The 21,989-nt window shown below is 33.4% G+C and overlaps 2 protein-coding genes across 3 annotated transcripts in view; one reads left to right on the plus strand and one right to left on the minus strand.

Moving 5' to 3' along the window:
• Positions 1 to 697: 697 nt before the first annotated feature.
• On the minus strand, positions 698 to 10,680 carry LOC145683243 (uncharacterized). Of its 2 annotated transcripts, XM_081754609.1 has the most exons (3): positions 10,450 to 10,680; positions 7,976 to 8,080; positions 698 to 1,218 (listed from the first exon to the last, which is right to left on the minus strand). In XM_081754609.1, exons 1-3 carry the CDS (start codon positions 10,603 to 10,605, stop codon positions 1,123 to 1,125), a joined length of 357 nt encoding a protein of 118 aa, XP_081610735.1. In that variant the 5' UTR covers positions 10,606 to 10,680; the 3' UTR covers positions 698 to 1,122. The 2 variants fall into 2 exon arrangements, 1 of the variants encoding a protein (XP_081610735.1); XR_014130980.1 differs by lacking the exon at positions 7,976 to 8,080.
• A 229-nt stretch (positions 10,681 to 10,909) lies between these two features.
• Positions 10,910 to 21,989, plus strand: part of LOC145683695 (uncharacterized) — a 125,973-nt gene continuing 114,893 nt past the window's right edge. Inside the window, exons 1-3 of the mRNA XM_081755066.1 lie at positions 10,910 to 11,110; positions 14,040 to 14,097; positions 21,581 to 21,886. Coding sequence (XP_081611192.1) covers positions 11,069 to 11,110; positions 14,040 to 14,097; positions 21,581 to 21,886 — 406 coding nt within the window. The 5' untranslated portion in view covers positions 10,910 to 11,068. The remainder of the gene's footprint in view (positions 11,111 to 14,039; positions 14,098 to 21,580; positions 21,887 to 21,989) is intronic.

Genomic DNA, 21,989 nt, shown 5'->3' on the forward strand with positions numbered 1-21,989 from the left:
AGAATAATGTAAAAATACAGACTTAGATAGCTGTAATGAAGAAGTTATGTTTGATACTATCAATGTTGTAACTGTAAATCTTTCCAACATGTGTGATTCCCAAATTAACCCTAACAGAATATCTAAAGTGATCGATGAAGTTTTAGAGTCAGACCTTTATTTGAAATATCATTTAGAAACAGATCTGTGTAGTAAGCATAATTTGCGATTTGTACTTATAAATTTAATTAATCCTCTCGTGTTATTTAATTAATATCCTCGCACGATTACAGTGATTGGCTAGGAGTTGGTAACCCGTTCTTATGTGGCGGATTACAGCAGCCTTGTCTGACCATCTAGACACATCTATGTGATGAGCCACCGGGAAATAACACGAGAAAGAATGAACATGGGGATTATTTGAATATGTACTCGTTGTTACTAGTATGATAATTGTGTGTGTGTCCATAATTTTGTAGACACCAGTGTTTTGTTGTATACGGAAAACAATCTAAGTATGTTTCAAGCTATGAAGTGAGGAATTAAAACAAAACGTAGCTCGGAATCAACATACAACAATCTGGTCACGATTGCTGATAAAGTCTCTGCAAGTACTATTGGCAAATATTTAACTCTTTGTTCAGTTAATTCACCTGAGTTGGAATTTTATTTTTATATGTTGCATCGGTAAATATAAATAAATACACAACAATATATTTTGGTGTTTTTTACTTGTGCGATATCAAGATACATAATTACTCATATGTCATGAAAATGATACACTAGTGAAAAGGGAATATGATGACAATCTCAACACAAATCATGCGGAATGGAAGTTTTTTAAAACAATTATTTAATGTTAAGTAGAAATATAAAACGGATTTGTGACCTATTTACATGTAACAAATATGTATATTCTGTTCTTTCTCATGTCCGTACTGATGCTCTCAGTAAGACTTCTGCAACAACTTGGAGACAATGTAGTATAAATAATTCTATATTGATGTTGTTATGCTTGAATGCCTCAGTTAAAATATTATTTACAGTAAGTTTTATCAATTTGTCAATACAAGTCCTTCTCTTGAAATCTGGTAATTACTTTAATCCTTTTGATCCTCTATGCCACCATTCTAATCCGTAAATTTAGAATGAGGTAACTATATTGCTCTTAAATGTAACGAAGCCAACTTGACATATTTTAAACATGGTTTTCATAGTTTGTTTTTTACCCCAAAAAACCTGAAATAATAAAATTTGAAATTATTACAGTAAGAGTATATGAAATGGAAAATTACAAACTTGTACATCCAATATAAACACTATTAACTGTAGGAATAAAGCATAAAGTAAAAATTAAGAGTAAATTCTTACGTTTTCTCACATACAAAAGGACAGGATTTTATCCAAAATATGGACTATATGATAATTTACTTGGTAACTTTACACTTTAGGCACTTGAACAAAGACGGGTGTAGAAAGACCTCATTTTCTTATACGGACTTTTGCACAACAAATTGGACTGTACAGACATAAATCACAGATAATGATCCAGCTTCCAACCCTCAAAACACACAATTGAAATAGTGGCTTGTTCTACTGCAGGAAGGCACGTGCAAATGCACTGCATATGTCACCTACATGGAGAATTTGTGCTACATACAATAAAAGCAGCAAGGATTATAAAGATGTAGACACATTTAATAGTTGTGAAAAGTCATTGAACAGAGTAATACTCAGTATTTTGTAAAAAAAATCAAGGAAAATGTATTATTTAAGTTTTACGTTAGTATCACTATAATTTAAAATTATGTGTTAAATGTAGACATTTTAATTGGGCAGTGTCGATAAGTAAATAAATAAAGCTTGTAAAGCTTTTGTACAATTTGTTGCGTGGTTAGGTGTTGGCAGCACCGTATATAGATTCTACGGCCCCAAGACGATTTTGGAATTTTTAACTTTAGAAAATTACGATTAAGTATTGAGAACATTAAAATATAATTATTTTCAAGCACCCCATAGAGCTTTTGTCCCATTTTTTACCTGGACAATCTGGTTTTAAATCCCTTTTGTTGTTCGATGGTTTACATTTTTCCTAGTTTCTTTCTGTGACAACATGTTCATCCTTTTCTTATGTGACTTATCGTCATTGCACTTTTACACACTTTCACAAGTTCAGATGTAATCTCAATTTATAATACTTTTCAATAGTGTTTCAATTATCACTCATAATGCTCACATAGAATTTTGAATTCCAAATGTATGTTATTTTTAAGAGCAATCATTACTGATTCATGCGACAGGAATGTGATAAAAATGAGCACTGTTTGCGGTGTTTTCCTGCTTCGCCTATTCATGTTCTGCCTACTAGCCTCCCAGGAATATTTATCAAGATTTCTACGTTATCAAGATTGTAGGCAAAACAGTAATTCCTGTTTTGCCTATTCCCCTTTCGCCTACTGTTACGATAAAGGGGTATTTTTGAGTTTGGGATTTTCTTTGGAGTTTTATTTTTAATGTCAATTTAGTTATTTCGTAAAATAATTTAATATCAACGTAAATGCATCAATAGTCCGGGCTTAAACAACTACAATACGAACAACAAAGGGGTGAAGCAGTTGTACGTAATTTCAATTTTACCAAAAATCATCCTAGCTAGTCGAAATAAATTTTCCGCTCTGATTGAGGTTTCATTGGGAATAGAACATATCAGAATATGTCTACGTTTAGATAGAAACTTTTAATGAGCCACAGGGAATATAACATGTGTGTTAGTCTTGTGTTGAACTCCGTATTTATCAAATATTTAGAATAGAATAGAATATTTTTTATTGGCATTAAAGAAGGAATGTTGCAATAGACAGCGTCAATAATATACAAAAACAGATTGTTATAATTTACATTTTTCAACAAATACATTAATACTATAAATAACATTATTTACAAGAAATGCTTCACATTGGTTTTCGAAATCGACATTACAAATCCTTCAAATATACAGTACATTAGTAATACATTATACAGTTTCATGTCGGTATATTTATAGCTTCTTTGGGTTGTATTTAGCCTAACATGTCAGGTATTTAAATCATCTTTACGTCTTGTATTATGTGAGCGTACATTATTGCGATAGCCAATACCATTCTTATTTTCTCTGACGTGCATAAGGCATCTAGAACTGTACAAAGATGTAACTGTCCTGATCTGCAGAATGGTCTACATTGTACAGTATCTGGCAAACCTTTTATTGCTGTTATAGTTATCTTCTGCAATTGGAAGACATTTTAAGCACCTTAAGTGTTACCCCACAATAACATACTGTAGTGTACATGACAATGAAAGAAAGCATAATATGCGTTCTGCAATTTCCTTGTTAATTATAGACCGAGCTGATGCATTATAGCTTTATTCTTTGAATTATTTGTCAAATTTTCATTTTCTGTTTGCTTATCTCTCCTTCCTGTATATATATATATATATATATATATATATATATATATATATATATATATATATATATATATATATATATATATATATATATTAGTAGTTTTATATTCTTCTTTATTAGTTGGTAATCCTGAAGTGTTGGCAATATTATGAAACATGATTAGTCTATCCCGTTGTGATTTAAGACGTAGGGTATACCAATTAAAAACTGTTTCAAAACATTTACTTCCTTATGGTAGTTCTCTTAATCTTTTTCGGACAGCATTCATTTAGATATGTAACCAGGGTACGCATAAAAGCTTAGAATTGTAGAAGCTCAAGAATTTCCTAGGCTTTTTCCTGGGCCCGTGCTGCATATCTTTTAAAATTATAGATAGAATTGTCTTCTGAGTGTTTTGTGAGAATATTTTTGTAGCAAGTGTCTTTATCCTTACTGATACTGGTATGTCGAACTTTGTTAACACTAATTGTGGAGGCAAACTGTTTGAATATAAAGATCATTTATATCGGATTAACAGGCATGAGAAGACTTACCTGAAACGTACACTTGGATGCAAAGCCATTGTTGTCCTTCTTGGAGATAAGAACATAAAATCTTCAGGTATACATTTGCACGAGCCACAAAGAACGGCAATTGAAGCAGACATTTAGTGGATAAAATGACGAACAGCGTAATCGAGGATCCAGTTTAACTACTTGCAAAGATTTACAGATACGTCCATTTATTTGTTACAAGGCACAACACAGTGGAATTTTGTTTTTGTTTTTTTTTTTAATTTCGGGGTGGGGTGGGGGTATTGCTCTCGTAGTGCAAGCCACAGACTTTCGTAGTATTATAAGCACAGAGTTGGTTTGTCAGATTTCACCAATGAAAAGTAGAATAGCCAAGTGGAAGAGTGAAGAAAATGTCACAGTCACCTTACTCCTAAACTATTTTTATTGTATTGTATGGAATACAAATGTGACAAATGGGCAAGAACGACAAACATTGTTGAGGGATGACATTCAAAACTGAATAGAGAATTGTCTCATGATCATCGCAATATACTTACATTGTTGGAGTAATTAAGGCAAGAACAGCAGAAGAATGAAAATCTAATGTTGTTGCTGGAGGTAGGGAACCGGCCAAAAATGCAGAAATTGAAGTACAAACACTTAGATCAGTGAATTAGTACTTTGAAAGAGAGATTCAAATCTAGAGCTATACATTTAATGGATTACGTTGATACTGTATCCTATTGCATACATTTGGAAACTGAGTATGAGTGTACCACAGAAAACTACAAATAAATGAACATGTACAGAAACAGAGCTCTTCTCTAATTTTATTTCTTTTAATCCTGATCACTTAGTTTTATTTCATGCTAAAACGTTTTTATTTCCTTTCGGTGACTTGCATTAAATCAATATTCTTAATTCATGTAAAGTTCAAACCCCCCAAGAAAAATCCCGAACTCAAAAAAAATCCCTTTGTCTTAACAGTAGGTGAAACAGGAATAGACTAAATCGGAATTCCTGTTTTGCCTACAAATCTTGATAACATAAAATATTGATAAATATAGTTGGGAGGCTAGTAGGCGAGACATGAGTAGGCAAAACAGGAAGGAATCTTCTTGCCAGGACACTTTTTCCTGCTGGCACGAGTAGAAGTAAACCTCTATCCAAATTGCCTTAGTTTATCCTGAAAAAGAGTTCTCATTTACAGTATCAAAAATGTGATAGTTTTATACATAGAGTCATTGTCATTCTATTATTGTCACTTAGTTTGAAGATTGTGAGTGAAAAGTGAAAGACATATGATATGTGGGAATTACTTATAAGAAATTAGATTATGGCGATACAATGGCATTTGTACATGTGTTTTAATTAAGATTCATTATGCAACAAACTCTTATGATGTTACCTAAATTTGAATAAGGTAATGGTGTGAGTAAAACAAAAATCACTGGAAGACTAAGCATATCTTCTGGAAAAATGATAGAAATTTGTAGGACTTGACTGAAAGTTTTCACATGACAAATGGTTACATACAACTCCCAATTTTTCTTTCTAAAATCTTTGTTATGACGTAAGAAATGTGTATAATTTGTATTCCCAATACCAGAAATGAGTACTGTGTTAAGTCGTATAGCTACCGCCATTTAATTCGAGTATCCTGGTATGTTCGCCCATATATCGCACTTTATTTCCATTGATTACCAGAGACACAAACGGTGATTTCTTGTTTTGAGGAGAGATTTTTTTTTTCACTTAAGCTACCACTAATCCACCAGATACGTTAAGATTATGTAAATAATTATTTGTTAGTTCATTGGAATTAACGTTTGAATTTACACATTGCAATATCTACTACGTGGTTTACAGGAGCGATGATAGCATAATAATAATACGGAATTAAGCTTTGTCCAAAAACTGAATGGATTCCTGATCTGCTACAATGTCTTGAGATTGTGGGAAATACAGATTATAAAAGATAATGATAAGACATCGTGCTTTTACCTTGATGACGCGAGCATGTTTAAGTGAGGTTAGATAGACGTGGTTATCTTTGATTCTCAACTATAGACCAAATTTGACTTCTGGAACTATAATTTACGCCTACAAAGTCACTACCTTTCTCTTACACGAATCTTTCTTATAAAATATCTATTTGACCTTTTGTTTAGTTGTTCTCCCCACAATTGCCGTGTAATACCAAATATTATATTTTACACTGTACATCAAAGAAGCTGGGTTACAGATTGACACATTACACATTACCAAGGGGAACCTAAAAATATTTATTGATTAACTATGAATATTTTAAGACGCTAACCGACAGTGCGACATGTTTAGATGATAAACCTACAAAAATTAGTGAACGCAATTAATACTTGCTATCACATTCATAATATTTGTTATAAATTCTTCTTAAAGATCATAATATATTCGAATCCCAGCAGAATTGTCTAAAATTCTGTAAAAGAAATCAATATATTAAACGTTGGACAAAATGAAAGAATCTACGAGTATTCAATTATTCAAATACTGACAGAATCGGCTGATGAAAGATAGAAAACAAGTTCGTAGATTAGAAACTAAATGATCTATCAAAAGTTATAAACATTGTCCTTTAACATTATCTAACATACAATGCGAACTTGAATAGAACTGCAAGGTAATCAAAAAAGTTCTTGCAGTTTACGTTTTCCCAGTGATCATGCGCTCACAGAAAGGAATCGAAATGACGCACGTGGCTGCTTAGCCAACGGGATTTAGTCGGACCATCAACTTTAAGTATTATAGGCAATATGCACATACATTACCCATAGCTCAGCCAATGTCGAAGAAAAGTGAGGGTACCGGAGAAATATTTCGCGTGTGTTTGTTGTATGACTTAAAAGTGGGCCTATCAGCTACCGCATATGCAGGTATTTGGGGTATTCGTTCAAGAAATTCCGTTCGGTAAGTATGAGACTTTCGGATGAACATGGCAGTCGACGATCATATTTGTTTGCTGACAAGATCCTGAAAGCAGCAATTCTAATAGATATATCTTATCAATCTGAACATAATTGCATGAGTAAGCATAAATTGATCTTGCGTCAATATTAACAGACGAAAACCATATTCACGAAGAAATTAAATGTCGATCAAAAGCAGGGAATTAGTGTTATTATTCAGTTCAAAATCTTTTGTCGTCACAAATTTTGTCGAAGCTTAAAACAAATAAATCGATAATCATGCCTGGTTTACTGTAAGGTAGCAAAACATTGTCGCTTACTCTGGTGGGAAAAAGGTAGACTGAAAGTATTTGATAAGATCCTGAGACCCCAGACTATTTGGACCCCAGAGGAATGGTAATGGGAACGGTAACAATGTAGAAACTGGATCCAGTTGGCTAAGGATAGAAGTCAATGGAGAGCTTTTATGGAGGTGGCATTGAGCATCCAAGTAGCATTAGTTTGTAAATTTTTGTGAAGTTTTCAAAAAAGTCGACCTGAAAACATTTTTCGCTTTTCTCCCTGCTCGTCTACTGACTAGAACTCGAGATGCATTGTGTCCAGTCTACGGTCGTGGCCGTGATAATTTTGCAAAATTTGAAATGATTGATTGATTGACTTTTACGTCCCGTTCAGCAACGAGGCTATATGAGACGTGGACCTACTGATTAACGTGGAATCCGAACCACATGAGCTTCCGCCGGGAATCGAACCCGTGTCTCCCTCGCCAAAGGCGCGTACGCTAACCGCTTAGCCACGGAGGAGCTCCAAAATTTGAAATGACTATTACAGTTCTGATTCCATCGTAAAATTCAATCCTACCAATCAATTTGATTGTAAACATAAAATTGATTCTGTGCTATTGCTAGATCATTTATAAAGATGAAACTGACACTGAAGTATATCATGATCGATATTTTTACAGACATATGAGAGTACACATTGTCATAAAAACATTATGATTAACTATTAAACCTTAACTTTTGGTTAAGTAAAACACTTTAATTACAATAACTGACATTTTTTATTATGCTAAAAATAGATCAGTTATTTAAATATATACATACTGCACATGTAGAAGATTCGATTTTTGATATTACTGACGCGTGTCGTAGTTGATATATTAATGCCAGTAAAACAGATATAACGTATTTGTATTCATAATTGCATTCCTAGAAGGACAAAGTTTATAAATACAGATAACCAATAAAATATGTAAGAATACAATAATGTTTTCATTTTAATTTAACGCTTCGATTATAATAAAGCATATGTATCTTTGATGTAAACAAAACAAGTTCGATCGACAATTGTTATAAATACGGATAAAGAATAGAAGGACATGAAGAAACAATATTGTTCTCTTTTAATTTTAAGTGCTTTAATGATAAAGTAAATTTCTTTGATTCTAGCTAAACTAGTTCGATCAACATTTCTTACTTTAGCAAAATGAATTGGTTTCACACTGTGGAATTATACTAGGCTCCAAAACTTGAGGGGTACAATTTTCCAACCAAAAGTGATAAGTTTATCATATTGAATTTTGATAGGCAGACAAATGAAAGATAAATCTTACTCCTATTATACTGAATCTATATCAAAACATAAGTAGCTGAGTCACGCCTACACCACGTGAAAGATTTTGATTTCTAAGGCGTGATATTTTCTCAGTTAATAGTGAAACTGAAAGTAGTAATAGATGTTGGAAATGGGAATTAAATGGATAAATGAGGAAAAGTGTGAACTGAAGTATTAACATGAAGGAAGGAGAAGAAATGGATCTTGATTATGGTTTATATAATTGGAGATAATGTAGTTACAAGTTCTGGAAATAGTTAATAATCACAAAAGAACAAGAAGTATGAACAGCATTTAAGTTATACAACACTAACATCCTATAACAATTTTAACGCTTAAGTACTATGGACGAAAATAATCACGTAACTACTATGGAACGGTCTGTCAGATCGCATTGTTGTTTCACATTTTTTGAACAGTAGTTTTACTGCACAATTTTTAAAATGCTATCCTACATATCTTGGTTGCTTATAGAAAAATAAAACATAGTAATTTCACGATATAAAAAAAGTTTTATATTTTTAAAGCAATGAGAAAAAGAACATAGTCAAAATTTGCAACAAATTTTTCATTGTTACTCTAAAATAGTAATTGTTGAAATATTCAATTTTTTCTCCGTTTCTATGTAGTCAAAATAACACTAATTTGAAATACACTCTTCTTATAGATTAGATGCACTGAGAATTTAAAAAAAATACAGTAAAAACAAAAAAAAACATGTAATTTTAGCTTTTCTAAACTTACAAGAAGGTACTGTTATAGTTGTACTGTTACATTTTTTGTAGTGAAAAGGTAATGAATAAAACTTATTTTTAGTTCTTATATGATCGCGAGAGTAAAGAAAATACGTTTTGCCGGTGAAGAAATTACCGCACTAACTTTTCTGACAGCATGTACTTTCTTCAGGTAGGCACTTATATTTCTCTTATTCTGCACTGCAAGGAAATCGGTACCCCACACCGCTGACACGAATATCTTTGCTTTCCGCTTACAACTCAGTGGAGAGTGGACTATTTTCTTCTTCAACTCCTTGTACGCGATGGTGGGAAACTCACTTTCAAGCTGTAGTATGCTCTTGATTGAAAAACTCAGCTCTCGTGGCAGATATCCGATAAACAATCTACGTTCTATGTGAGGACTAACAAGTCCTTTTGCCAACGTTTTCATGAAATCAAGTCTTGACATCACTGCGGACTTAACATAGACTTGATGCAAGACATACGCATTGACACCACAAGCAACGTCCACCAGGATAAAGAAAACTGTCAATGGCTATCGTCTTGTTCGACGACTTGATGTGTAATCTGTATATTTTTTGTCCACAGTATCCACTTCGCCTTTACTCATGTTATAAAATATGATTATTTCAGGTTTTCCAGTCTCTGGGTCATTATTTGATATGTGGTGCAAGACGTGCCACACGGTAAGACACCAGACTGTTAATTATCGGTAGATAACGAAAGACAACTGAACAGCAAAATACTCACATAACTACTATAGTACATCTGTGAGACCGCTCGACCCCTCCAGCGCCGCGCACAGGTTATCAATTATAATATGAACTTCACAATACGTAATCATTTGCTAGACAGGAAGGTAGACGAAAACATACACTTGTAGTAGTGAGACTGTGGAAAATATAATGATATGAAAAGTAGCAGCGGTCTGAGAGACGGTCCATAGTACTTACAGGTTAAGTTCAAAACAAATAATCAACTACTAACGTGAATATCGATACGTAAATTTTATAAACACTGAAAATGTAAAAATCACTGTTTGCAAATAGCGAATAGAGTGAATAATCCCTTTATTCTTTTATAACATTGTATAGATATTAATTGAGCATGTGTAAGTTATGTGATAATAATTAATGATCCAGTTCAAATAATTAATGATCTGATACGTATATATACTAAGGAAAAAAATATCTCGCAGTTGCGATAAAGTTAATGTAATTACTCACATGTATAGATGGCATGAAATTATTTACGTTGTTTTTTGAATTATTTACGAATGATTGAACGAATGAAGACTTGCATTCAAACATTTCAGTTTGCTCAATTGGATGAGAATTTCCGCTGTTTCCCTGGTATTGAAACGCAACAGCTTTACGTGTCATAATAACTGCCAAGAATATGCAATGATGTTACCATGAAGTGATCTGTCATAATTACTAAAGCTGGCAAATCACAATAAATACCTTTACACTAATGATTTAATGTTTAACAGAAACAAAACTATAAATATCATTCAGTTGAAAGAAATTTATAATTAACAATAATAATCAACATGCTTCTTTACGTGGTAACAAAAGATTTGTTTTCAATTCCAAAGTAAACTATGGAAAGTCTATTCATTTGTTTCTAAGAAAATATTGTGAAACAGTTTGACATCAGTTTTTTTATTTTCATTTTAGAAAATGGAATAATTTTCTTTTACTGGAACCGTTCTAGTTACTCTATGATTCTCCACAATGTAAAAGTTTCCCTAATGTTAGCTTTGTTAAAATGTTAGGGTAAAAAGAAAGATGGTGAAGTAGAAATGCTAAGGAATTTACCTTAAGTGTGGCGCCACTTACCGAAATGAAATGTAAACAATTCTACTATATAGTAGTGATACTTCAGGTAAAATTTAATTTGAAATTAGTTGCTGTAGGGAGTGCATCCAGATGAAGAAAGTTTGCTTTTTGATATTTCAAAAGATTATATGTGGAGAATGTACGTGCCGACATAAATGTAACTCTGTCTACTAAATGGGAAATGAAAACCTTATGCAAGATTAAAAAAAAATCTTTTTCACTGCTCCGTTACTATAATGTTTCTGATATGCTGTTATTAAAGAATCTTACTGTGGCATGCTTTATTTCGTCTCTTTCAATGCAAAAAGGGGTAACTAACATTTTCAAAATCTTACAGGTGGAGCAAGAGATTTTGTGGTGTGTTAAAGTCAACATAACCCTTTTACTACTTTAAGGAGAGCTTTATTTCTTGAACGCTTGATGGCAAATGACAGTTGTTCCTTCTCATGTAAATGTTACTTTCAAGCTGTTCGTTTATCTTGACAAAAAATGCAATGTTTTGCATTTACGCCTTTATGCTGTGAACAGATGTATGTTAACTTTAAGTGTTTAATAATAATACGGCGTAAGTTTCAGTGCTTTATTTCAGCCTTTTTATATCTGTGAACGCATTGAACATTAAGAATACAGTTTAATGGTTTAATTTCCTTCTTCCTTACTTTTTTAAAGGTTTTTATTATTATAATGTTTTTAAGTTTCGCTTCACGCCATAGAAGATGGAAATGAAAGTCATTACTGTTGTGTTGACACAACCGAAAGTTCTTTTACCAATCGACCTAAAAAAAAATCTTCAACATGTCCATCATTTTGTATATTTTGGAAGTAGTTTCTCTGTATCATTCCCAAGTCTTTCAGCACAAATTTTCCAAGTCTTTCTTCTTTTGCTGAGAAATAGGTTTAATAGAAGAATACTGTGGTAAAAAGTGTATGCTGGTTTAGTGTATAACTCCGTAGGGAGCCTCCGCGCACGGAAAATCTGGATAATTCGTGCCCCATGCGTGTTTTGAACAAAACAGACCACCCCAACACACCTCAGTTACTATTATTTTCATAATTTAAACTATTACTCTTGAGAAAAATATCAATGTAAGGAAAAATGTACTATATCTTTCTCAGGTAAATAGTCAGGATCCTGATCACTATCATCTTCCAGCTCTGCACACTCAGTAGAGCTAACATCGTCTTTATACACAAGAAACCTGCAGATATTTTCTTTTGCAATAAGTTTGTTTTGTCTGATCATTTTCATGACTATTATTTGTTCAGCTCCTTCAGGTACAATAACTAAGTTGCTTCCTTTCTTGTAAAGGTGAAAAAGCACTTTTATACGTCATTGACCAAGCTTGTAATAACAAAGTCGTACATGAATCCAACAATCGTAAAAAATCCGTGGTGGCATTTACATACGAAGAGATCAAAAATTAAATACACATTGTGTCGTTTGAAGGCCAGTGCGTACCAGCGTTTACTCAAATCGTCCATTGCAAAAGGGCATATGTGTCATTTAAGCCCTTCTGCTTTGTACAACTTAGTTATATATTTCTTAATGCCCTTATGAAAATTATCCTCCACAGCTGAACGGTTCACTCTATAGTTACAAAAATTTGCCAGTAGCTGTAGACGATTGACGTCTATCAGAAGAGCTGAAAATTTCAAAATAAAAAAATGTAAGTTACGCCCTTTTGTATTGAAAGCGACGATTTATTTTGTGCACGAATATGGAAATTAGTTTATGGCAAACACGATTCAACGTTCTAAATCCTAATCTGATTACAAATCACTTGAGGACATGATGATCATATAAACAAATCACAATAATCGAAGCAGTGAATCGAAACAACCTAATTTAATAGACAAAGAAGTATTAACCATTAAAGGTATAAAATATTAATATTATTCAAAAATAAATCCATAATTGATACAGTTTAGATGAAAAATAGAAGTGAACCTAACCTAAACCAATGTGTAAAATTGGAAGGAAATATATCATACATTAGCCAACATTTTTGAATAGAATATACCCTTATAAACGTCTTCACTGGTAGCCATTACTATAAGATAAATCTAGTTCAATCAGAGAAAGAATTACATAGAGGGTATAATTATGTCGTAATCTATCCTAGTAGCCATTATTTTTAAAAAAAACTTAGCTCATTAAGAAAGAACTAAAATTTTATTTGTTGAGTAAATATACAAATGAAATAACGAAAAACTTTTAATTTAGACTTCCATGTTTCTGATATACATTTTATCACATACTTTCCCTTACTTTTGCATTCTATTTGACAAAAATGTAGTTATGCAAAGTATCGGAGAAAATTAAATGTTTTGCAGAACCTCAAAAATGTAAGCTTTGACATTTGTTACAATTAAAATTCGTCGTAAAATTGCCAAAATTGAAGCAGAAATCTAACTTCAAATCTGTATTTGTTGACAACATTATAAAAACTGTACCATTAGAATCTCTAATTTCATCAATAAATTTAATATTATCTATGTTATGTACCGTAATTTTATCGAAAATAAGTATTTGATATTTAGATAATACAATACCCTTCATACTAAAAGTATCCTAAAGCAAAACTAATACAAAACTTACCTATACTCTAAGCAAACATTATTAGTAAATGATTATCTAGTTCACACGTTGTCACAGAAACCAAATTAAAACTTTCTCTTAAATATCGCTCTAATGTTAGCTGTGCCAGTCATTTTATAACATTTACATAGATTACGATCAAATGCGCTGGTTAACGAATTTTAAAGGAAAATACCAGGTATCTGTTGGAACACCACTATTCTACGCATGAAATTATAGAATAAACTAGTTTCAAAATTTGGTAAACGTTAGTTTGGGGATGACAACATTTAAAGAGTTGGCTATTTGATTTAATTTATCAATACTTATTCTACTAACTACTCATTTGAAAATTCTTAGGAAATATAAATTTACTTTTTAAAATAATTTTATTTAGTTCATTATAGTGAGAGCATTAACAAACCAGAAAATTCCAAATGGAAATAAAATAGCAGGTAAGCATACCTTGAACACTACACTACGACATAAAGTCGGTTCTTGTAAGTAATTTAGACACAAATATACGTATCAATATCTTTAGCCATCTATTAGAAAAATAAAAAGTATTGTTTCAATGCACCATCGCGTGCAGAAAAATACAAATATTTTGAAGTATTGAAATATTTACTTTCAGACCTTTAGAAAGCATGGGTAAAATAATCAGGAAAAAAGTAGTGATAACAAATAAGGATTTGACAAGATATACAACTGTATTGTAGGTAACAATTAATGTTACAATAGCCATTATTGTTTTGTCACATATCTATTTTTGCCAATATGTTTATTTTCATTTAAAAAAACTATATGAATAATTGTTGAAGGTCTAAGAGAGACTCTATTTCATTGTCTGTCTATAGGTTATAAATTAAAAACGGATATTAATAATAATAATTAGATTTGTTTAATATCAAATTTAATAATTTCATATTTCAGTATTGTATTCTTAAGACAAAGAGCTATAATAGATATTTAGGCATGGTTTTACTAGAATGCAGAGTTTAGATTTTGTCTCTTCTTTTATCCCGTATTTATCACATATCTATCACTTTTGGTTTTAATATTGTATACCATGTGACTACCGGAACACAAGTTGAAACTAAACTCAATTATTTAAACATTTAGACTTCTTCTGAGACTCAAATCTCAAAATAATGTATTAAAGTTACCACGAACCCTATTATAAGCTCAAATAGTTTATCAATGGAAGTTCACAAATGACAAAGTCGTATCAAATTTTGTCCATAATAATGTCGAAGAAAGTATTCTAGAGGTGAAATAAATATATCGTCTTCGTTAATGACAATAGATTCTTTTTAACACCCGGAGGATAAAATGAGGTTTAAGCAACGGTTGCATGCTCTGTTTGGTATAAACATTATAAATTCTATAAGGAAAATATGAATATGAATATAAAGTTAAAAGTAATTTGAGCGCACGTTTTGCGATAGGCGAATATACCGTACAATCCTTAGATGACTTCTTCACTTTTCTTAATTCCATTGAAATCAACTTGAGCGACAGTAGCTCACAATATAACTGTCCCAAGGAACGAAGGAGACAACTCACATTTTATTCATTTTCAACTGTACAAGCTTTCAAATAGTATTTATTTTTGACATCATGTACTCGTACTTATCAAAAAATTCTGACTGAAGTATAAATATTTCAGTAAAACCTATTTATACGTAAGGATATCTCAGAAAGATATCAAAAGATATCCTGATAGATCTAAATCATATATCTAAGTTTCAGCTCAAATTATCTTCTATTCCGAAAAAAATACTTGTAGTGAATGACCTATTGTTTATTCTTTTCAATCAGTAAAGTCGCAAAACATTTAATAAGTAGATAGGTTTTACATTATACAAACAAAACAAATGTACTTGCAGCAGAAAAACCTTTCAAAAGCTATTGATATAGAACAGGTTCAGTGAAGATATTTTTGGATTTAGAAAGCACAATGAAACCTGCCGGAGGTAAAACATGGCATATTTTCAATAAATAGTAAGAAAATAACAAGGAATTTGTAATTTGGCTTTTATCAAATATTTTATTTCTAAAACATGTAGATACATATAAATACTGCACTTAATCAGATGCATAGTTTATAATAGATCATAATGCAGTACACAACAATTTCACACATGCAACCTTTCCAGAAATATGGGAACACTGATAAAGTTTGCAACTAATAAAATTACGTGTTTTCTAGAATTTGTTGTAATTACATCTACATAAAAGTATTGTTGTAGTGCTATTGAAGCAAAGAAACCCAACAAGAGTTTTAAAAATTTCCATGAATACGCAGTTTCCAGCAGTATAATAATATTTGATAATGTTTTCCATAATCTATATGTTTACCGAAGACCATCTATTGATTTGATATCATACTTGTCCAAGCAATTTATCTGGCTAAAGTCCTTAAAAGAGTCAAATTTCAATATTCGAAATTGTGATATCATAATTCCATTTTCACCTTTTGCAGCAAGGCTATATGGGATGTGGACTTACAACTTAAGGTGAGATCCTAACCACATGAGCTCCTGCCGAAGATCGAATCCGGTTCTCCCAACCGCGTACGCTAACCGGCTATCCACAAGGGAGCTCTATCATAAGTGCAGTATTTGAAACTGAGACATTATGAATTTGCAAGCCCCACCATTTCTGTTCCATTATCACTATTGTAGAGGATTGTTGTAAATATTCTAGCGTAACTAATTTGAAACGCCAAATGATAAAAGTCATATTGTAAGTTTTGAATTAATTTGTAAATTTGAAGTGTATATCAAACTGAAGAAGTAAAATTTATATATATATATACTAGCAGCATTCACCCCGCTTCGCTGCGGTCACCCTGGAACGCAATAAACTTTGTTACTTAGATAATTTTTACTTTTTCGCTTTCAAGTGATATAATAAAAACCATAGAAGATTGGATTAAATGTTAACATTATATCGCCTGTCATTTATGTTAACCCGCCGAGTGACACGGTCATGTGGGTTGCATATAAATACGTTTATTTTTACCTATGATGAACTAACAAAGGATTTGTACGTTATGGACACTCGAATGGTCAATTATCTCAAGACACTGGTAATTAAAAATTAAAGTGATATGATAAAAACCATCTAGGGTCCAAATCCTAATAACCCCCAAAAATAAAAGAAATTGGTTCAGCCGTATTAGCGTGATGAGGTAACAAAGGATTTGTGCGTTCTCTTTTATATATATATATATATATATATATATATATATATATATATATATATATATATATATATAACGCTCAAACTGCGTATCATGCGAATATTCAAAGAAGTAATTGTCTAACTTGCTCTACAATGCAAGTTGATTAACACTAGTGATAACCCAACACTGAATTATACACCAAATTTCCCAAGACTCATGGTTATTGAAAATTCCAACTCCCCTCTCTAAAACGCCGGTCATTGAGAGGCACCTAATAACCAAATTTCCCAAGACTCACGATTATTGAGAATTCTAACTCCTCTCTCTAAAACGCCCGGTCATTGAGAGGCACCTAATAACCAAATTTCCCAAGACTCACGACTATTGAGAATTCCAACTACCCTCTCTAAAACGCCCGGTCATTGAGAGGCACCTAATAACCAAATTCCCCAAGACTCACGATTATTGAGAATTCCAACTCCCCTCTCTAAAACGCGAGGTCATTGAGAAGCACCTAATAACCAAAATTCCCAAGACTCGTGGTTATTGAGAATTTCAACTCCACTCTCTAAAACGCCCGGTCATTGAGAGTCACCTAATAGCCAAATTTCCCAAGACTCACGGTTATTGAGAATTCCAACTCCCCTCTCTAAAACGCCCGGTCATTGAGAGGCACTTAATAACCAAATTTCCGAAGACTCACGGTTATTGAGAATTCCAACTCCCCTCTCTAAAATGCCCGGTCATTCAGAGGCACCTAATAACCAAATTTACCACGACTCACGGCTATTGAGAATTCCAACTACTCTCTCTAAAACGCTCGGTCATTGAGAGGCACCTAATAACCAAATTTCCCAAGACTCACGATTATTGAGAATTCTAACTTCCCTCTCTAAAACGCCCGGTCATTGAGAGGCACTTAATAACCATATTTCCGAAGACTCACGGTTATTGAGAATTCCAACTCCCCTCTCTAAAATGCCCGGTCATTCAGAGGCACCTAATAACCAAATTTCCCAAGACTCACGATTATTGAGAATTCCAACTTCCCTCTCTAAAACGCCCGGTCATTGAGAGGCACCTAATAACCAAATTTCCAAAGACTCACGATTATTGAGAATTCCAACTCCCCTCTCTCAAACGCCCGGTCATTGAGAGGCACCTAATAACCAAATTTCCGAAGACTCACGGTTATTGAGAATTCCAACTACCCTCTCTAAAACGCCCGGTCATTGAGAGGCACTTAATAACCAAATTTCCGAAGACTCACGGTTATTGAGAATTCCAACTCCCCTCTCTAAAACGACCGGTCATTGAGAAGACCTAATACCCAAATTTCCCAAGACTCACGGTTATTGAGAAATCCAACTCCCCTCTCTAAAATGCCGGTCATTGAGAGGCACCTAATAACCAAATTTCCCACGACTCACGGCTATTGAGAATTCCAACTTCCCTCTCTAAAACGCTCGGTCATTGAGAGGCACCTAATAACCAAATTTTCCAAGACTCACGGTTATTGAGAATTCCAACTCCCCTCTCTAAAACGCACGGTCATTGAGAGACACTTAATAACCAAATTTCCCAAGACTCACGGTTATTGAGAATTCCAACTTCCCTCTCTAAAACGCTCGGTCATTGAGAGGCACCTAATAGCCAAATTTCCCAAGACTCACGGTTATTGAGAATTCCAACTCCCCTCTCTAAAACGCCCGGTCATTGAGAGGCACTTAATAACCAAATTTCCGAAGACTCACGGTTATTGAGAATTCCAACTCCCCTCTCTAAAATGCCCGGTCATTCAGAGGCACCTAATAACCAAATTTACCACGACTCACGGCTATTGAGAATTCCAACTACTCTCTCTAAAACGCTCGGTCATTGAGAGGCACCTAATAACCAAATTTCCCAAGACTCACGATTATTGAGAATTCTAACTTCCCTCTCTAAAACGCCCGGTCATTGAGAGGCACTTAATAACCATATTTCCGAAGACTCACGGTTATTGAGAATTCCAACTCCCCTCTCTAAAATGCCCGGTCATTCAGAGGCACCTAATAACCAAATTTCCCAAGACTCACGATTATTGAGAATTCCAACTTCCCTCTCTAAAACGCCCGGTCATTGAGAGGCACCTAATAACCAAATTTCCAAAGACTCACGATTATTGAGAATTCCAACTCCCCTCTCTCAAACGCCCGGTCATTGAGAGGCACCTAATAACCAAATTTCCGAAGACTCACGGTTATTGAGAATTCCAACTACCCTCTCTAAAACGCCCGGTCATTGAGAGGCACTTAATAACCAAATTTCCGAAGACTCACGGTTATTGAGAATTCCAACTCCCCTCTCTAAAACGACCGGTCATTGAGAAGACCTAATACCCAAATTTCCCAAGACTCACGGTTATTGAGAAATCCAACTCCCCTCTCTAAAATGCCGGTCATTGAGAGGCACCTAATAACCAAATTTCCCACGACTCACGGCTATTGAGAATTCCAACTTCCCTCTCTAAAACGCTCGGTCATTGAGAGACACTTAATAACCAAATTTCCCAAGACTCACGGTTATTGAGAATTCCAACTTCCCTCTCTAAAACGCTCGGTCATTGAGAGGCACCTAATAACCAAATTACCCAAGACTCACGGCTATTGAGAATTCCCACTCCCCTCTCTAAAACGCCCGGTCATTGAGACTCACCTAATAACCAAATTTCCCAAGACTCACGGTTATTGAGAATTCCAACTCCCCTCTCTCAAACGCCCGTCATTGAGAGGCACCTAATAACCAAATTTCCCAAGACTCACGATTATTGAGAATTCCAACTCCCCTCTCTAAAACGCCGGTCATTGAGAGGCACCTAATAACTAAATTTCCCTAGACTCACGATTATTGAGAATTCTAACTCCCCTCTTTAAAACGCCCGGTCATTGAGAGGCACCTAATAACCAAATTTCCGAAGACTCACGGTTATTGAGAATTCCAACTCCCCTCTCTCAAACGCCCGTCATTGAGAGGCACCTAATAACCAAATTTCCCAAGACTCACGATTATTGAGAATTCCAACTGCCCTCTCTAAAACGCCCGGTCATTGAGAAGCACCTAATAACCAAATTTTCCAAGATTCACGGTTATTGAGAATTCCAACTCCCTTCTCTAAGACGCCTACTCATTGAGGGGCACTTACTCAATACACTATACACCGCAAGACGTCTCGTCATTGGACTCCTTTAAACTTCACCAACAAACCTCCAAAGTAATCAGAGTCAATTGTACTTATTTGTAGTATTTTGTATTCAAGAGGAAAACTGTTATAATAAAACATGATGGGAAAGTCCAAACTCCCGTGTATCATCTTTTGATCAACCATATAGACAGAGTACTTTATAATATATATAATTCATTGTTGCGGTATCAACACTTTTAATCAACTTGTATTGTAAAGCTAGTTTAACAATATACCTCTGTGGATATTCGCATGATACGAAGTTTCAACGTTTATATATATATATATATATATATATATATATATATATATATATATATATATATATATATATATATTAGTTTAGATCTTACAAGGGCTATCAAGATAAAGGATCCGTCGTGTATATGTATAACAAAAGTTATTGTAGAGAACAGGACAAAGATCATATCAGGGACGTTAAAGATACCAATCAATTTAGATACCAACCAAGATACCAAGATTATCAAGACACTTAAGAGTTTCCAAAGATTTGATTAAATCAGTAACAAATTACAGAAAGCATCATCATTCGTTTAAACTTCTGTACATGAATCGTATTTTATCAGGAAGAAGGAATCAAAATTGAGTTTAAAAAAAGGGTAATCTGGATATAAAATAGGATTACATAATTACGTCCAATTTTGCATAAGTTAATTAAAATTTTTCAATCAATTAAAATTGTTAATCAATTAAATCAATTAATTAATGAATTAATTAATGTTAATCAATTAAAATTTTGCATAAGTTAATTTGGCAGCTGATATATGCAAAAATGGGTTCAGTAACTAATGATTATCATATTTGTTTCTGAGATCTCGGTGACTCAGTTGTAGAGCTTTCACTTCTGGTGTATGGGGTCCCTGGTTCGATCCCAGCTCGTCCCAAGTAAATTTTGTGATAGATAAACACTGTGTGTAGGGGGAGGCTTCTCAGGGTTCTCCCGTTTTCTCTCACTTTCTTCATTCCACAATTTCATTTATTCCTCATCATCACCGTCTCCTTTTGTCTAGCCGACATAACCGCGAGACGTCAAACTTAAAGATTTCATTTCATTTCATATTTATTTCTGCAACTTGACGTATGACAATTTCGTAGGCCAGTGTGGAGGGAACATGGAAGCAGCTCAGGATAAACTATTGTAGTGAAGATGTTTCATACTGTAGCTACCTTAACTTACTGGAGTGATGAAAAAAACAGCATATTGTGTAGATCAAATTCAAGACTTAAAACAAGCCGTAAAAAAACTTACGTTTTCCAATTATGTTACATACATTGAGGGTAAATATCAAAACATTAGCGTTATTTATTTATTGAAAATATTATTTATTATATACTTACTTTCAGTATTTACCTAATTGATCGTAGATTTACAGTAATTGTAAGGGAATACTACGCTTACGATAGTAATTACTTCTGGAGAAGTTTGAAGATTTCGAAGGAAAAATTGAATTTATTTTGCATATTAAAAATTTGTTAATCCTTCTGAAATACCATGTTCATTCAGGTAAGAGAAATCTGAATTTTGGAAAGCATGTTCCAAATGGTGCTAGAAACATGGTTGGACACCTGAAGATGAATGACGAAGTATCAACTGCTGTTAATGAACAAGGGCAGACGACACCTCAGAATAACGAACCACAGACAATAGCTGTTGATATCATTCTACCCAGAGCACCAATTAAAAAATATCTAAAACAAGTTAATGATACTTTAGAGGATGTGAACGACCAACCAAGTAATTCAAATATATTTGTAAATGATGCATATGTGATAGAAGAGGGAGTTGGATATCCAATACCATTGAATCAAGGTAAGAATTTCATACATAAATGTTTCGACCATTCAATAATTCATATCACTAATGGAGAAAATTTATCACTTTAATTTTAAAAAAAAAATAATGTTGATCTGCC

Source organism: Thermobia domestica, chromosome 4 (assembly GCF_964235325.1).
Source record: "Thermobia domestica chromosome 4, izTheDome1.hap1.1, whole genome shotgun sequence".
NCBI lineage: Eukaryota > Metazoa > Arthropoda > Insecta > Zygentoma > Lepismatidae > Thermobia > Thermobia domestica.

Coding starts and splice junctions, on each gene's coding strand:
- LOC145683243 (XM_081754609.1), bottom strand. CDS start 10,605: ATGACACGTAAAGCTGTTGCGTTTCAATACCAGGGAAACAGCGGAAAT. Junction 8,081..10,449: donor ATTTCATGCCATCTATACAT/GTGAGTAATTAC, acceptor TTGTCCTTCTAG/GAATGCAATTATGAATACAA. Junction 1,219..7,975: donor TCGAATCTTCTACATGTGCA/GTATGTATATAT, acceptor TTATTATTTCAG/GTTTTTTGGGGTAAAAAACA.